The sequence below is a fragment of the Ruditapes philippinarum genome, unplaced genomic scaffold (assembly GCF_026571515.1).
Source record: "Ruditapes philippinarum isolate M1 unplaced genomic scaffold, ASM2657151v2 ctg1168_1_1_1_1, whole genome shotgun sequence".
Taxonomy (NCBI): Eukaryota; Metazoa; Mollusca; class Bivalvia; order Venerida; family Veneridae; genus Ruditapes; species Ruditapes philippinarum.
The window spans coordinates 1500-17254 of NW_026866966.1; the positions used below are offsets into that span (position 1 = coordinate 1500).

The 15755-nt window shown below is 32.5% G+C and overlaps 1 protein-coding gene across 2 annotated transcripts; it reads right to left on the reverse strand.

Moving 5' to 3' along the window:
- Window positions 1-5099: 5099 nt before the first annotated feature.
- On the reverse strand, window positions 5100-15755 carry LOC132734362 (interferon-induced protein 44-like). Of its 2 annotated transcripts, XR_009626304.1 has the most exons (9): window positions 15611-15755; window positions 15275-15323; window positions 10900-10952; window positions 9107-9301; window positions 7509-7649; window positions 6880-7057; window positions 6273-6406; window positions 5473-5697; window positions 5100-5420 (listed from the first exon to the last, which is right to left on the reverse strand). XR_009626304.1 is itself a non-coding variant. In XM_060721091.1 (8 exons), exons 1-8 carry the CDS (start codon window positions 15617-15619, stop codon window positions 5545-5547), a joined length of 912 nt encoding a protein of 303 aa, XP_060577074.1. In that variant the 5' UTR covers window positions 15620-15755; the 3' UTR covers window positions 5100-5544. The 2 variants fall into 2 exon arrangements, 1 of the variants encoding a protein (XP_060577074.1); XM_060721091.1 differs by having other exon boundaries at window positions 5100-5697.

The following is a 15755-nucleotide window of genomic DNA, read 5'->3' on the forward strand; positions in this document are numbered from 1 at the left end:
ATGATATTGCTCATAATGAAACCTGTATTGTTACTGCCCAAACCATTGTTGTCTTATGTCTTTAATATCTTAGCAAGCTTTTTAAGTCAGTAAATAAGATGACACAATTTGAAGTGAATCTTATACCTCCTATCCTATTACACAGGTAACTCTAAGATAAAAGTTAACTTCGAGAATTTCCCTTTTAAAGGAAAATTGAAAAAAAAGACAGTATGAATTATATGGTGACTTTTTGTTGGGTATCTCAAATGTTTTAAAGGGATAAATAATTGGCAGGCTCTCAAAAAGTATGGTACAGTTAACCCAAATAAATGATAACATTTTAAAAAAATAAATAATGATCAATAGTTGCCTCAAGTACAATTCAATTAAATGTTGTTTAAAATAGTTGAAAAAGACCAAAAAAATTTAAAATAAAGGTAAGACTTAAGAATTGGGTTAAAAGCAAAACTAAAAAATGAATCAGTCCGTTAAGCCTCTTAAGTAAGTTCGGTTTTAAGTGAGGTTTTTCAAATACATTTTAAGTTATTATGTATGGGCTTCCCAAGAGTTTAGGGTCTGCCGTTTAAAAAAGTCCCTACTACGCGGTAAAATCAATGCTAAAAAAATCAAGATTTTGGGACTAATATGTTCTGGATGGGAAATAAAAGTTAGCATGTCTATGTTAGTGAAGCATGAAGCCTTTATCACACATGTTAAGAGTTTGTTACTCGACTCTGCTGTAGACAGGTAGCCAATGTAGTTCCTTTAACACAGGGGTTATGTGGCAGTTACCCGGTGTTTTGCTAATAGCTCGAGCAACCGTATTTTGAACATTTTGGAGCTTTGTTTGAGAACGTAACTTAGGAGATCCATTTAGCAACGAATTACAGTAATTTAATTTGATGTCACATTTTACGGCGCCAAGGTTTTCTAACTGTTGTTGATTATTTTATTACAGAATCAGCTACTCTAACAGTAAGATTTTCAACATCACTTCGTTTGGTACAAAGACAGTCACCTCTGTTTTGTCCGCATGTCATTCAGGCATGCTTCATTCCGTCGCAAGGTTTTATTAAAACGAAGCCAATGAAAAAATTAACCGATATTCTGAAATTGACTATAATTCAGAAGAGGAAATTCGTATATCCTCTTTATACAAAATTTTCATTTCTGTGCAACATTCTGACTTTTTTCTTTTTGTCAGACTATTATTATAGATTAAATAAAAAACAACACTGTTTGCAATATAAATTTTATCAGATTCGCATAATATAAGATAAAGAAGGGCAAACCAAAACGCCCCAAAAAGCCCACCTCGCCTCATCAAATTGGTAACAAGAGACAGAAGTATATCATTCTCTTTTTTGCCTGACCATGCTTGACATACGGTTTCATTGCTTTGTCATCATTATGATCTTTTGAATTGTGCCATTACCTTAAAGAAGCGGTTTTACCTAAACCATCTGATTATTTTTCGAAAAGTGCGAGAATTTCTCAGAATGAACAGGCTAAATGAAATAAGCATCTCTTTTCATACACACCTTACCACATATAGTGACTCGATTGTGATTGTAAGCTGCACTGTTCTTTATAATATTAACTTAACGAGGAGTTTACAAAGGGCAGGTGGGGGGGGGGCGTTGACATTGATAGGCCAGGCTCCAAGTAGACATATTCCAGGGAAACGTTGTCATATCTTACTTGGGTATAATTTTTTTAATATTTATTATTAATAAGTATTTTAGTTTTATCACATGTTATACTCTTTACATAATATAACCATAGCGTTTATTATTTTATGAGTCCACGCCTTATAAAATGGAACTATTGAACTTCAAGTGCTTGCTGTGTGTAATTACTAATTCCGGTATTTGAATATAAATCACCATTGGATCTAATGACTCTTGACTCGTCAGAAGCTTCTTAAGAAAGTTCTCAACCATGATAGACGTTAACCTCCTTTCAGAAACAATATGCCAAATGTTTGGTTTAAGAACTGTTCAAAACGATAATCTGGCATTACGCAAAGAACTGCATCGACGCACATCCATTTCGAAAGAAATGGTGGATGTATGGTTCACTAATCTGAAAAGTGATGATCCTTACTGAGAATGTATGATTAATGATTCACGCCGCTGTTTTCCCATCTGCAATAATACCGGAACGTGCTTGCTGAAAAACGGAGTACACCATTTTTACCAAGTGAATCAAATTAAGGTGGACACCCCCAATGGGCACTTTAAGGAACTGTAAAATTGACAACAAAGGACAGTTATATGCCTAAAATGTCACCTGTATGCAAATTTTAAACAAAATTTACCGTGTGGTTTATGAGTTATGACATTTTCTGAACTAAAACTTTGGCATTAGAAGGTTTTTTTTTTTCAGAAATGAGGAAACTCTAAATAATCTATAATATCATCATGACGAAAAATGTTTTCCTTTTGCTCATTGTTAAGAAACAAATAATGACATTTAGGTGACAAATTAAAAAAGCAAAATGATTGTTTTTAAACGAAATGTATAATATAATATAATATGTATACAAATGTAACCCTACTCCACCCACTTTTAACACTTATTTGACCATTTCCCTATGTAAAAAAGCCTTATTTAGATTATTCCTAAAATTTTCCACAATGAAGGGCTGTTTTCAAAGTGTGCCTTAATATTCTTAAATGTATATTGGTTGGTCTTGCAAAATATAAAATACTTTTACTATGTATGCTTTATTTTATTAAACTTTGAAAATATCTGGTATCACATTTGCTATTAAATTTGGCATTATTTGGTTGATAAATACCTACAATAATTGTATAACTAAAATGACACTTTTTTCTTCCATTAGGGATCTGATAGATTAATAAAAAAATGGTTAAAAGAAAAAAAAGACAATATAAATTAAATAAAGCAGGGCAAAATTTGGGCCAAAATAAATTGTTCTTTATAACCGAAAGTTCGCTATTACCGCGTTCGCTATAAGTGAAGTTTACTGTGTTTGCATTGAAACGCCTGCCCATCCTATGTTGTCTGCTAGATTGATTTTGCACAAAGTAGTACAATCTACTGCCATTAACACCGGTAGGTAAGTTTCTCCTATGTCGTTTGCTATTTTTTTGTCTACTGACAAAGATGTAAAGTGTACTGTCAAAAACACTGTGTTCGCTGCTTGCACTATATCGTCTGCTTGTCCTGGCGCGCCTTCCGACAAAGTGTTACCATTAACTTTCATTAGCACCGTATCATCTACCTGTCCTATTGCGGTCTGTAAGACATGTATCATCGATAATGATGTTCCATCTGCTTTGTCAATAGCACCGAATTATCTGCTCCAGCCACGTCTTCTACGAGGCATGTATCACTACTGAAAACTTTATACTATAATATATGCTATCAACAGACTCGAGTTTGGTGTTGAAACAATAGGCTTGTAAACAAATGTCATGAAGTATCCGTGCAATTCTACAAATTTTCTAACGACTACCTTTACAGTTTTGCCTTTCAAACTATTGTCTATTTCTAGTTATAATGAGAGAATACCGTGCAAAACACATGGGTGACTAGGAAAATAATAGGTATTGGTACATCGTAAAATGTAATTAAAAGCCGAACATTTACGCTCAATAACTGCACGCCTTCCATAAATAACTTCAGAACATTTTACAAGAACGTGTGAAATATGAAATATCTTCCTATATACAGAATATAAAAATTGAAATCACAAAAGTTCCCAGTATCGTATTTCACTAACTAAAGAATAGTTTTTTTTTTCCAAAATAACGAACATCCCGAAAAAGTAGTGCATCGTATTCTTGGTACACAATATGTAAAACATGAATTATATTGATAACAATATTTTAATTTAGATTCAAATCGTAACCGAAATGTAAAAATTTGACTGAATTAATCCAAACATGCATCTTTGTAATATCATATTTCATTTACCGTTGACATTATGAATCAATTATAAAAATTGCAACCTTTCTGCGACTATGAATATGCTTGCCCATTTATTAGCGTTTCGGTATAAACGATTAAACGATAAATCAAGAAAAGAAATGGCCAATATATGTAGAACAAAAGAAAATCATTGTTACTATACAGATTAACTCTAAGTTGCACATGCCTTTTGGGAGAGTGCGATGGAATCAGTGTACGAACGAGTAAAATAAACGTGTTTAGCGATGCATCAAACCTCGAACGATACGCACATCTAACGCGATAACCGTACAGTATTGTTTTCTATATTTAGATCTGACAGCTTTTTGTACAGCAAAACCGAACGTGCAGCGATATGCACAACTCTAGTAGTGATCACTCGTGAAGTTTCATTGAAATTCTACCAGCAGTTTGACCTATTTTTAGCTCCGGCTGCCATTTTGTGCAGCAAAGCGGAACGTGTCGGTATTGTGCACAAATAGAGATGGAACTGATCTTTGGTTGAAATCAAACTAAAAGTTTGACCCGTGAATGCCGAACAAGCTTAGTGCGGACTGACGGGCAGATGAACAGGGAGACCTAAACAGTAAGCTTTCACCTAAATTTAACCTGTACTAAATATAGTATTAGTTTTTCTATTGTGTGGAATAGTATACTCAAATTAAAGACACTGGCGGTGTGGCCGAGTGGTCTAGTAATCTCAGGACTGGTAATCTTAGGATTTCTGACCGCGCGGGTTCAAACCCTTTCAGAGACAAGACGTTTTTTCCTTGAGCATTCATTGCTTAGTACTGGTTGGCACCAGGACCAGAGTGTTTCCAACACAATTTAACTATACTTATAATATATAAACTTAATTGAAGACTTCCTTAATTACGTTTGCTGGCTTTTTATTACACCGGTATTATCTTCTATCATACATGTTATATTCTTAAAGGCATTCTTTGTGCGTGTTATAATTCATTATGCTCAGGCATTTTCCTGCCACAACTTTGAATACCTTATGAACGCTTAACGGTCAAATTAATCAATGGTTGCCTTATAGCTTAATAATTACAAGCAAATAAACACGGCAAATGTTAACAATATTTATTCAGACTATAAAGATATAGTAACAAGGAAAATAAACACGTTAATAGCAAATAAAAGTACTTGAAAGACATATTTTACAGAAAAAATGTAATCTTTTTTTTAATCCTAATTTTCTAAATTTGTTGTATGATAAGTAATATTTGATTGAATTCGAAAATTGACAGAAACACATATGTTGACGGGTTGGATATTTTTGTAAAATGGCAGTCTCCATGGTAACCGTTTTTATCAAAACTGTCAAGATAGCCACACGGTGTATTAAAAATAAAACATGTATAAGACAGCTTAATACACACAACAAACGCAAGTTCATACAAATATAACTATATAAAATAATTATGTATGAAACAAACAATTATCTGAACATATTTCTTTAAAAAAGAGTTTTTATCTTGCTGGTTTTATTCCTGCAATGGAGAATACATCCGACATAATCGAACAATTCACTCTGGTAGAAACCGTTTCATTCGGAAATGATCGTTACTTTCGGATTTTTTTTATCATATCATCGATGTCTTTGTGTGTTTTTTATTATTCTGTAATTGCAGCTGATCCGGATGCAGCATTGAGGAAATCTGTTCCGAAGTACATCATTTGTCTCAAAGCTAAGAGTACTAGAATTTCAGTGTTGATATCGGTTCCAATTTCTTTTTCATAATTCTTAACAGGAAAAATATTTTGTTTCTAAAATAAAGCAAACAGAGAACAGTTTTAGACACAGGCATATTGTGTTGTATATTATGTCAAACTCACAATATCCAAAGTCTTTTTTGACACCGTAATATCAATTCTACACCAACATATCAATTCTAAGAAATAAGTACATAATTATTATATTTGTCTACGCCAAAACAAAACAACAAATTGTGTAACACAAATGTATTCTATGTATTCAATGAAAGATACGCAAGTTATGCTGTTGCTATTTCAAGACTTCAAAATTATCAAATGAATTACATTATTTATGTTTTTAATAACTTCTACTTGGAACAAAAACACGCGTATGTGCACCATGCAAGTATTAAATCCTGACAGTGATTTTTTTTGCACTTTTGTTTTAAAACTTTATCACATTTTAACATTTTATTACACGCATTATGGTAACAGTTGTATAATCACACATGCACACACACGCACGTACACACAAACTCATACGCACGCACGCACGCACACACGCACGCACACACAGACACACACTTACACAGATATTGGTCGGTAATAACATGCGATCATTCTTTCATTATAAGGTATGTATTTACCGGAACATTATAAAACTCTTCGGCTTTGTCAACAGCCTGTTTAACTTTTTCACTTGTATATGCATTTGTTACATCGGTTTCCACTGATTCACACAAGACATCAATTTTGGTCAACAATACAATTGTTGGAACATCTGTAAATAGAAACATGCATTATCGTGTAAACAAAAAGACGGATTTCAAGTGACATTTTTCGTTACAAATCTTACAAAAGTACATGAGCGACTGCTTTTTATATGAGTGAGCCCTTAACCAATCTTTTGATGGCAAAAAGCTACTAGGGTTATCTGACGATGGTCTTTACTTTAAAATTGCCTGTTACCTTTTTATTCAGGAATTATTATAATAAAACGAACAAACAAGCAAACAAACAACATCATCCAAATTAAAAACAACAAAACAACAGCAACACAATAAACAACACCTTCATACACCAAAATAATAAACATATAGTGTGTTTATATATCAAACAGCATAAACGACAGCTTACAAATACAAATTATGTTCATGATCGATCTTTTTCAAATTTGATTGATTTACTCTTTATGGAATTTGTAAACATAATTTTATTTAAAAAATACATTCTGAAATTGAAGTTAAAAAATACCTTGTAAGCTTAATTCATCATGTAGTTCTTTTTGTTTCTGCCTTATTTCCATTGTTATATTATCCTGTCCAAGAATATTTGCGTCCGCTACAAACACAATGCAGTTAACCTTGTCGCCTTTTTGGGGGTTGGGCCTAAAAAATGTACTTTCTTTTTCGATGTGAGATGTAGGATGAAACTACACAAGAAATAAAGATAAATAATTTTAAAATATTTTTTTTTCACATTTTGTTTGTTTTGATAGTTATACTAATTTGTCAACTTTGCAATGCTTACAATTTCTTAATATGGACATATGGACCCCTATTTATTATCATTGATTTTCATTTAATTTATCTCGATATTATTAAATATGCCATCGATTATATTTGACATAAATGAATAACTTTGCTTCAACATTTTGTTTCAGGCGTATAATATTGGTATTTGAAACTTCCTTTTCTAATACTATGACATTGAACTCTAAATGGTATAGAACTTCAAAGTTGATTTATTTTTAAATGTGTACGCTATCATCAACGTATGTGGCGTTTTAATAAGCACGCATTTATTTCATTTCTAGTGATATAACACGTTTAGTGATTATGAGACAAATCAGTGAAGAACTATTTATTAGACGTTTTACATACCTTGTAGTCAGGACAGATATGTCCATTTACAAGATAACCAACATCCTTAGCATTAAAGCCGGCCTTGCCTTCCTCGTACCCCATCGTATCCAATATACAAATGTTTTTCTTTAACGCTCCAGTCGGTCTATACTCTTTCAACTGTAGTCAGTAAAGTTGAGTTAAGTATTCAAAATTTCAGTAACAACATATTAAAATTACAGAAATTTTAATTATCATTGATAAGGGTGACTTTTGGAAATTACAGTCAATTAACGTTAATATTATGTTCCATGAAACAAAAAGATAACTTTTTAGCAATTAGCATTCTTCAAAATATAATTAAACTTATTAAACAACGAATGGCGTAAAGTCATTTAAAGTATAATTCTAAGAAAATTGATAAACGTATGTATGTATGTATGTATGTATGTATGTATGTATGTATGTATGTATGTATGTATGTATGTATGTATGTATGTATGTATGTATGTATGTATGTATGTATGTATGTATGTATGTATGTATGTATGTATGTATGTGTTTTATTTGATAATGATCATTTAGTTCCGCATTTTCAGATGCAACATTTCGCTTTCGTCAGTTCTAGTATAGGAATTCAAAATTAACATGATCGTGGGTGCATGTTTAATACAAAGAACCTTCTCAAACATGAACCTAGGATCGTGATAATTAATTGTTTACAAGAGAAGATCAGACACTTTCCGGACTGATGAAAACTGTTCAATAAAAAAAATACTAAGAAAATATTCAACATGTATACGCTCGTTTGCTATATGCTTGGGTGTTATATCCTTGTTGAAAACCCATATGATAGACATTTGTTTAATATTTTCTGAAACAGTAGATTTATTACTTCACTGAATCTTCTAAAATCTTCAAGAAAGCAACACTCCCTGGTTCTGGAAAAATAGTTTTAGGGAAGAAAGGCTGGCCGATAGATAGAATGCAGTTGAGTTTTATGGGAACAAACCTTAGACAAGCAGTGCTCGAATTTGAAACTTTAAATGATTAAGACTAGAATAAAAACGTTTGGACGAAAAAATGCAGGTACCACTTTTCTGCCAAATAATCTACTTGAAAACAACTCCTACATAGCTTTTATTTTGAACATCTTTAAAACACCGTCGCGTCCAATGTTAGTTAAAAAAAACGTTTACAATGCCTTGACGAAACTGAGTAACCTGGTGATAGAAGGGTGAAGTAACATTATTTCAAAAGAAAAAAAGTTTTAAGCCTACAACACTGCGTGTTTATATATTTTTAAGATCTGCAATAATAACATTTATTTAAGAGGGCGGTTACTCTTAGGAGTGAAGGAAAGCCAATTAAATTGTCATTTATTTGGCATACTACTTTGTATTCACAATTTTCCTTGAAAGTAAATTACCAATGTTATTTGCGAACGAATGTGAATAGTTTACTAAATGCTGAAAGCATAAGTATAATGATATGTTGATATATATAACGAGGGACTATCAACATATCATTATATATATATATACGTTTAATATTCATATTTTGTAAATATAAATAGTTGTTTTAACACGATATTAGTATATATTTTGATACGTTACATATAAATAAAACACAAATACCGCAAATGTCAGACTTTTGTCAGCTCCTCCAGCTCGTGTGATTTGCGATATTCGTTTTCTGTCTATAGCAGCCACTGTGTTTAAAAACGATGACTTTCCTGCTTTGATTTGACCCAACAGCAAAATTCGAATTGTGGCAACTCCTTCTTCTTCGATGTTGTGCAAATTTATTTGTTCTAAAAGCTTTGTACGGTACTTAAAATAAAAGCAAAATAGATATCATACACACTTTATAATTAACGATTTCTAAAGCCATATTGCATTAAAGCCGCTTTAATTTTGTTAGGCGACTTCAGAAGTTTTGTAAATTGTACGAATATCAGCGGACACTGTCAGTTGTATCAAACGGACTTGATAAAAGTCAAAGTTGCTGAATCGTTATTAAATTAATATGAGGAGAAATGAGAGTTTATTTGAAAACAGAGACACAATTTGAAAACATTTTATACTGCTGGCATAACTCACTTCGAAATAAAATCGATTATAAGGAACTCTTAATTCGGATATAATTAAACAAGAACGAAGAAACTGAGTGACATGAAGGTTTATTGTGTGAACACATATACACAATGTCCTTTTTTTCTATCAGCTTAAGGGATATGCAATATCAATTTCCTGACATATCCACTTTTTCATTTCATTTTCTCATTGTGCGTTTTTACTCTATTTGTGTGTATAGGTTTGCTTTTTTGCATTGGTCCATTGTCAAAATCGTAAATTGTCGTATCATCAATATAGTAGTTTCTCGGTTGATTACTAAACAATTTACTTATGCAAATGAAGGTTGATCATTAAGAAGTGATGGGTATCTTTATTCCTGTTAAGTTGGTTGATTCAAACTCAAACACTCAGGAAAAACATAATACAACACAATGTAACGGTTCCTAAGTCAACGGCAATTTCTCTTCAAACACTGAATACATCCATTATCAAACCCCAAGGTGCACAACTACACATGCCAACCAACATTTCCCTAAAGGTACATAACTTTAGGTCAAAATGTTTAAGCAACACATGACCCAAGATGAAAATTGCAAATTGTGACTATTTCAAAAGCAATAACTCTGACAAAACATAATAAATCAACAAGCGAAACCCAATGTTCACGAGTTCTAATGCTGAGCAACATTCCTGTAATGTTTCCTGACTCTTGGTAAAATACTTCTTGAAATATGTGCGTCACGGTTTGAAAAATGCAATTTTTGTCTAAGTCAAGGGCAATTACATTTACTAAATAAATCCACAAAAATGGCCAAAAAGCACAACTACATATGCTGACTAACATGTCTGTAAAGTTTCATGACTCAAGGTCAACTACTTTTTGTGCTACGTGCGACACAACATGAGAACGGACGATCGGAAGGGCGGATATACAAAGATAAATATCAATGTCCCCTATAGTGGGCACAGAAAAAGCAAAAACAGAGATAATGGTACAAATCTACACTTTGGTACGTACTTCTGCCTTACCCAATAAAAATCTCTTTCTACCGACCCAAGAAGATAAAACCAAACACAAAGCAATATATTTTGTCAGAGCCAAATTGCAATGAACACAATAAAGTTAGACATGCCCCGAACTTTGTTTTTTTTGCACTGTTGCATTTTAGCCAGAGAAAGTCAAGATTTTATTCAGAAACACGACGCATTTCATTTGTCTCATTGCAAAAATTCAAAAACACGCACATGCGCGCACACACACGCGCACGCACACACACTTCGTATTCCATGTTGCAACATGGAGCAGATATGTCAAAAAGGCTTATATCTTTTCGGTAGAAAATGCAAAATACCTGTTCAGTCCAACTTCCACCTGGTTCGAATTCCCTCCAAGGCTTGATAGATTCTAAAAAGATAATAAGAAAATAATAATACTTCATGTAAAAATTAAATAAATAAATTTTCATAAAGTACGAATGATATTGCTCATAATGAAACCTGTATTGTAACTGCCCAAACCATTGTTGTCTTATGTCTTTAATATCTTAGCAAGCTTTTTAAGTCAGTAAATAAGATGACAAATTTGAAGTGAATATTATACTCCTATCCTATTACACAGGTAACTCTAAGATAAAAGTGAACTTCGTGAATTTCCCTTTTTAAAGGAAAATTGAAAAAAAGACAGTATGAATTATATGGTGACTTTTGCTTGGGTATATCAATGTTTTAGGGAAAAATAATTGGCAGGCTCAAAAGTACTGTACAGTATAACCAAATAAATGATACATTATTAAAAAAATAAATATATCAATAGTGCTCAAGTCACAAATTCAATTCAAATGTTGTTTAAATAGTTAAAAAGACCCACATAAAATAAAATAAAGGTAAGACTTAAGAATTGTTAAAAAGCAAACCTAAAAAATAATCAGTCCAGATTAAGCCTCTTAAGTAAGTTCGTTTTAAGTGAGTTTCACAGCATTTAAGTTATCTATGTATGGAATTCCAGAGTTTAGGGTCTGCCGTCATAAAAAAGTCCTACTACGCGGTAAAATCAGTGCTAAACAATCAGATTGGGACCTAAGATGTCTGGATGGGAAATAAATGTCTAGCATGTCTCATGTTAGTAGGAGCCTGTCCATGAAGCGCCTTTATCACACATGTTAAGAGTTTGTACTCGACTCTGCTGTAGACAGGTAGCCAATGTAGTTCCTTTATGTGGCAGTTACCCGGTGTTTTGCTAATAGCTCGAGCAACCGTATTTTGAACATTTTGGAGCTTGTGGAGAACGTACTTAGAAGATCCATTTAGCAACGAATTACAGTAATTTAATCTTGATGTCACTTACGGCGTCAAGGTTTCTAACTGTTGTTGATTATTTTATTACAGAATCAGCTACTCTAACAGTAAGATTTTCAACATCACTTCGTTTGGTACAAAGACAATCACCTCTGTTTTGTCCGCATGTCATTCAAGAATGCTTCATTCCGTCGCAATGTTTTATTAAAACGAAGCCAATGAAAAAATTAACCGACATTCTGAAATTGACTATAATTCAGAAGAGGAAATTCGTATATCCTCTTTATACAAAATTTTCATTTCTGTGCAACATTCTGACTTTTTTCTTTTTGTCAGACTATTATTATAGATTAAATAAAAAACAACACTGTTTGCAATATAAATTTTATCAGATTCGCATAATATATGTTATTTTGGTTTTGGAGTGATATATGTGGATATATTACCTGTTAAGATTTTATATCACCCGAGCCGTTAGGCGAGGGTGATATTTTATCTTGGCAGGTAATATATCCACATATATCACTCCAAAACCAAAATAATAATTTTATTACCCTTCCCCTACCGAGTTTAGACGATTTTTTAAAAAATCATTGCTGTTTCAAATGAAACGTCGAAATAAGATTCCCTTTAGGATACCTCTTCGTCACAACATGAGGTCACATAAATACATGACGTATTTTTCCCGTACCTTACGAAAGTAAACAAGAGAAAAGGAGTAGTCTGTTGAACGCACTTTTTTGTAATTAATATCAAGCTTTCACAAGGTCATATTTGTTTTCGATACTGGTGGTTATATGTATCATAACTCTACTTTGGTAAATATTTATCATTAATTTTGACAGTTAAAAAGTGCTTTTAAATCGGAATTTACATCGCGTAAAATCGAACCGTACGCGCATCACCTCCGCGCATATTGTTTACAACGTTGGGTACCAAACGGGGAAATTTAGTGTGTATATTACCCGTCTGGCTCGGTTATATCAATTTCTTTCGGGTGATCAATATCCAATCAAAAAGGCGGAAAAAATCTGGAAGGGTAATAGTATAAGATATAGAAGGGCAAACCAAAACGCCCCAAAAAGCCCACCTCGCCTCATCAAATTGGTAACAAGAGACAGAAGTATATCATTCTCTTTTTTGCCTGACCATGCTTGACATACGGTTTCATTGCTTTGTCATCATTATGATCTTTTGAATTGTGCCATTACCTTAAAGAAGCGGTTTTACCTAAACCATCTGATTATTTTTCGAAAAGTGCGAGAATTTCTCAGAATGAACAGGCTAAACGAAATAAGCATCTCTTTTCATACACACTTTACCACATATAGTGACTCGATTGTGATTGTAAGCTGCACTGTTCTTTATAATATTAACTTAACGACGAGTTTGCAAAGGGCAGGTGGGGGGCGTTGACATTGATAGGCCAGTCTCCAAGTAGACATATTCCAGGGAAACGTTGTCATATCTTACTTGGGTATAATTGTTTTAGTATTTATTATTAATAAGTATTTTAGTTTTATCACGTGTTATACTCTTTACATAATATAACCATAGCGTTTATTATTTTATGAGTCCACGCCTTATAAAATGGAACTATTGAACTTCAAGTGCTTGCTTTGTGTAATTACTAATTCCGGTATTTGAATATAAATCACCATTGGATCTAATGACTCTTGACTCGTCAGAAGCTTCTTAAGAAAGTTCTCAACCATGATAGACATTAACCTCCTTTCAGAAACAATATGCCAAATGTTTGGTTTAACAACTGTTCAAAACGATAATCTGGCATTACGCAAAGAACTGCATCGACGCACATTCATTTCGAAAGAAATGGTGGATGTATGGTTCACTAATCTGAAAAGTGATGATCCTTACTGAGAATGTATGATCAATGATTCACGCCGCTGTTTTCCCATCTGCAATAATACCTGAACGTGCTTGCTGAAAAACGGAGTACACCATTTTTACCAAGTGAAACAAATTAAGGTGGACACCCCTAATGGGCACTTTAAGGAACTGTAAAATTGACAACCTAGGACAGTTATATGCCTAAAATGTCACCTGTATGTAAATTTTAAACAAAATTTACCGTGTGGTTTATGAGTTATGACATTTTCTGAACTAAAACTTTGGCATTAGAAGGTTTTTTTTTCAGAAATGAGGAAACTCTAAATAATCTATAATATCATCATGACGAAAAATGTTTTCCTTTTGCTCATTGTTAAGAAACAAATAATGACATTTAGGTGACAAATTAAACAAGCAAAATGATGTTTTTAAACGAAATGTATAATATAATATAATATGTATACAAATGTAACCCTACCCCACCCACTTTTAACACTTAATATTTGACCATTTCCCTATGTAAAAAAGCCCTATTTAAAATATCCCTATAATTTTCCACGATGAGGGGCTGTATTCAAAGTTTGACTAAATATTCTTAAATGTATATTGGTTGGTCTTGCAAAATATAGAATACTTTTACCGTGTAGGTTTTATTAAATTAAACTTTGAAAATATCTGGTATCATATTTGCTATTAAATTTGGTATCATTAAGTTGATAAATACCTACAATAATTATATAACTAAAATGACACTTTTTTCTTCACTTAGGGATCTGAGAGATTAATAAAAAATGTTTAAAAGAAAAAAAAACGAAAGAAAATATATATTAAATAAAGCAGGGCAAAATTCGGGCCAAAATAAATTGTTCTTTATAACCGAAAGTTCGCTATTACCGTGTTCGCTATAAGTGAAGTTTACTGTATTTGCATTGAAACGCCTGCTCATCCTATGTTGTCTGCTAGATTGATTTTGCACAAAGTAGTACAATCTAGTGATAGGTTAGTTCCTCTTATGTCGTTTGCTATTTTTTGTCTGCTGACAAAGATGTAAAGTGTACTGTCAAAAACACTGTGTTCGCTGATTGCACTATATCGTCTGCTTGTCCTGGCGCGCCTTCCGACAAAGTGTTACCATTAACTTTCATTAGCACCGTATCATCTACCTGTCCTATTGCGGTATGTAAGACATGCATCATCGATAATGATGTTCCATCTGCTTTGTCAATAGCACCGAATTATCTGCTCTAGCCACGTCTTCTACGAGGCATGTATCACTACTGAAAACTTTATACTATAATATATGCTATCAACAGACTCGAGTTTGGTGTTGAAACAATAGGCTTGTAAACAAATGTCATGAAGTATCCGTGCAATTCTACAAATTTTCTAACGACTACCTTTACAGTTTTGCCTTTCAAACTATTGTCGTTTTCTAGTTATAATGAGAGAATACCACCATGTTTGGCTTTACCTCCAGTTTTATAAACTTTGCTGAAACCTCAGATATAACGTCAACTAAAAGAGCAACCAATGTTTACCAAAGATTTCAGTAAATGTGTATATTTTGCCTTAAACACTTACCTTTTCGTGCTTTCCCGGTGACATTGTGCTTTTTCGTACTTTTAAGAAACTATAATGATAAAAATATAAGATACATCGTATGTAAGTCTTTCATGTATTATTTTGATATTCATTCATTATTTAGACTCAAAGGTAGTTAAATTGTGTAAGTGAAGTAAATTATTGCCAACAACAAAACAACAAAATGCTAATAGTAACAATAGTTCACTTTATTTATTTTTATTCCTATTTATTTTTTTTATTTAAACAAATAGAAAGGAAAGCACATTCAGAATATAATATCATATATAATATCATATAAATATGTAAAATATGGCTTTACATGCAAACATATACCTTCAACATATCTCCTTATATTCGTTTGTATTTTTTATCTTTAAAAAAATCCAGTACCTTATAAGAATGAGAAAACCTTCAATTAATTTAATAAATTTAATTGTGTTATTTTTTTTTCATAATCAACCACAATTTGTCAACTTAA

Coding starts and splice junctions, on each gene's coding strand:
- LOC132734362 (XM_060721091.1), bottom strand. Junction 9,302..10,899: donor GTGGAAGTTGGACTGAACAG/GTATTTTGCATT, acceptor TTTTATTTTAAG/TACCGTACAAAGCTTTTAGA. Junction 6,407..6,879: donor TGATGAATTAAGCTTACAAG/GTATTTTTTAAC, acceptor TTCTATTTACAG/ATGTTCCAACAATTGTATTG.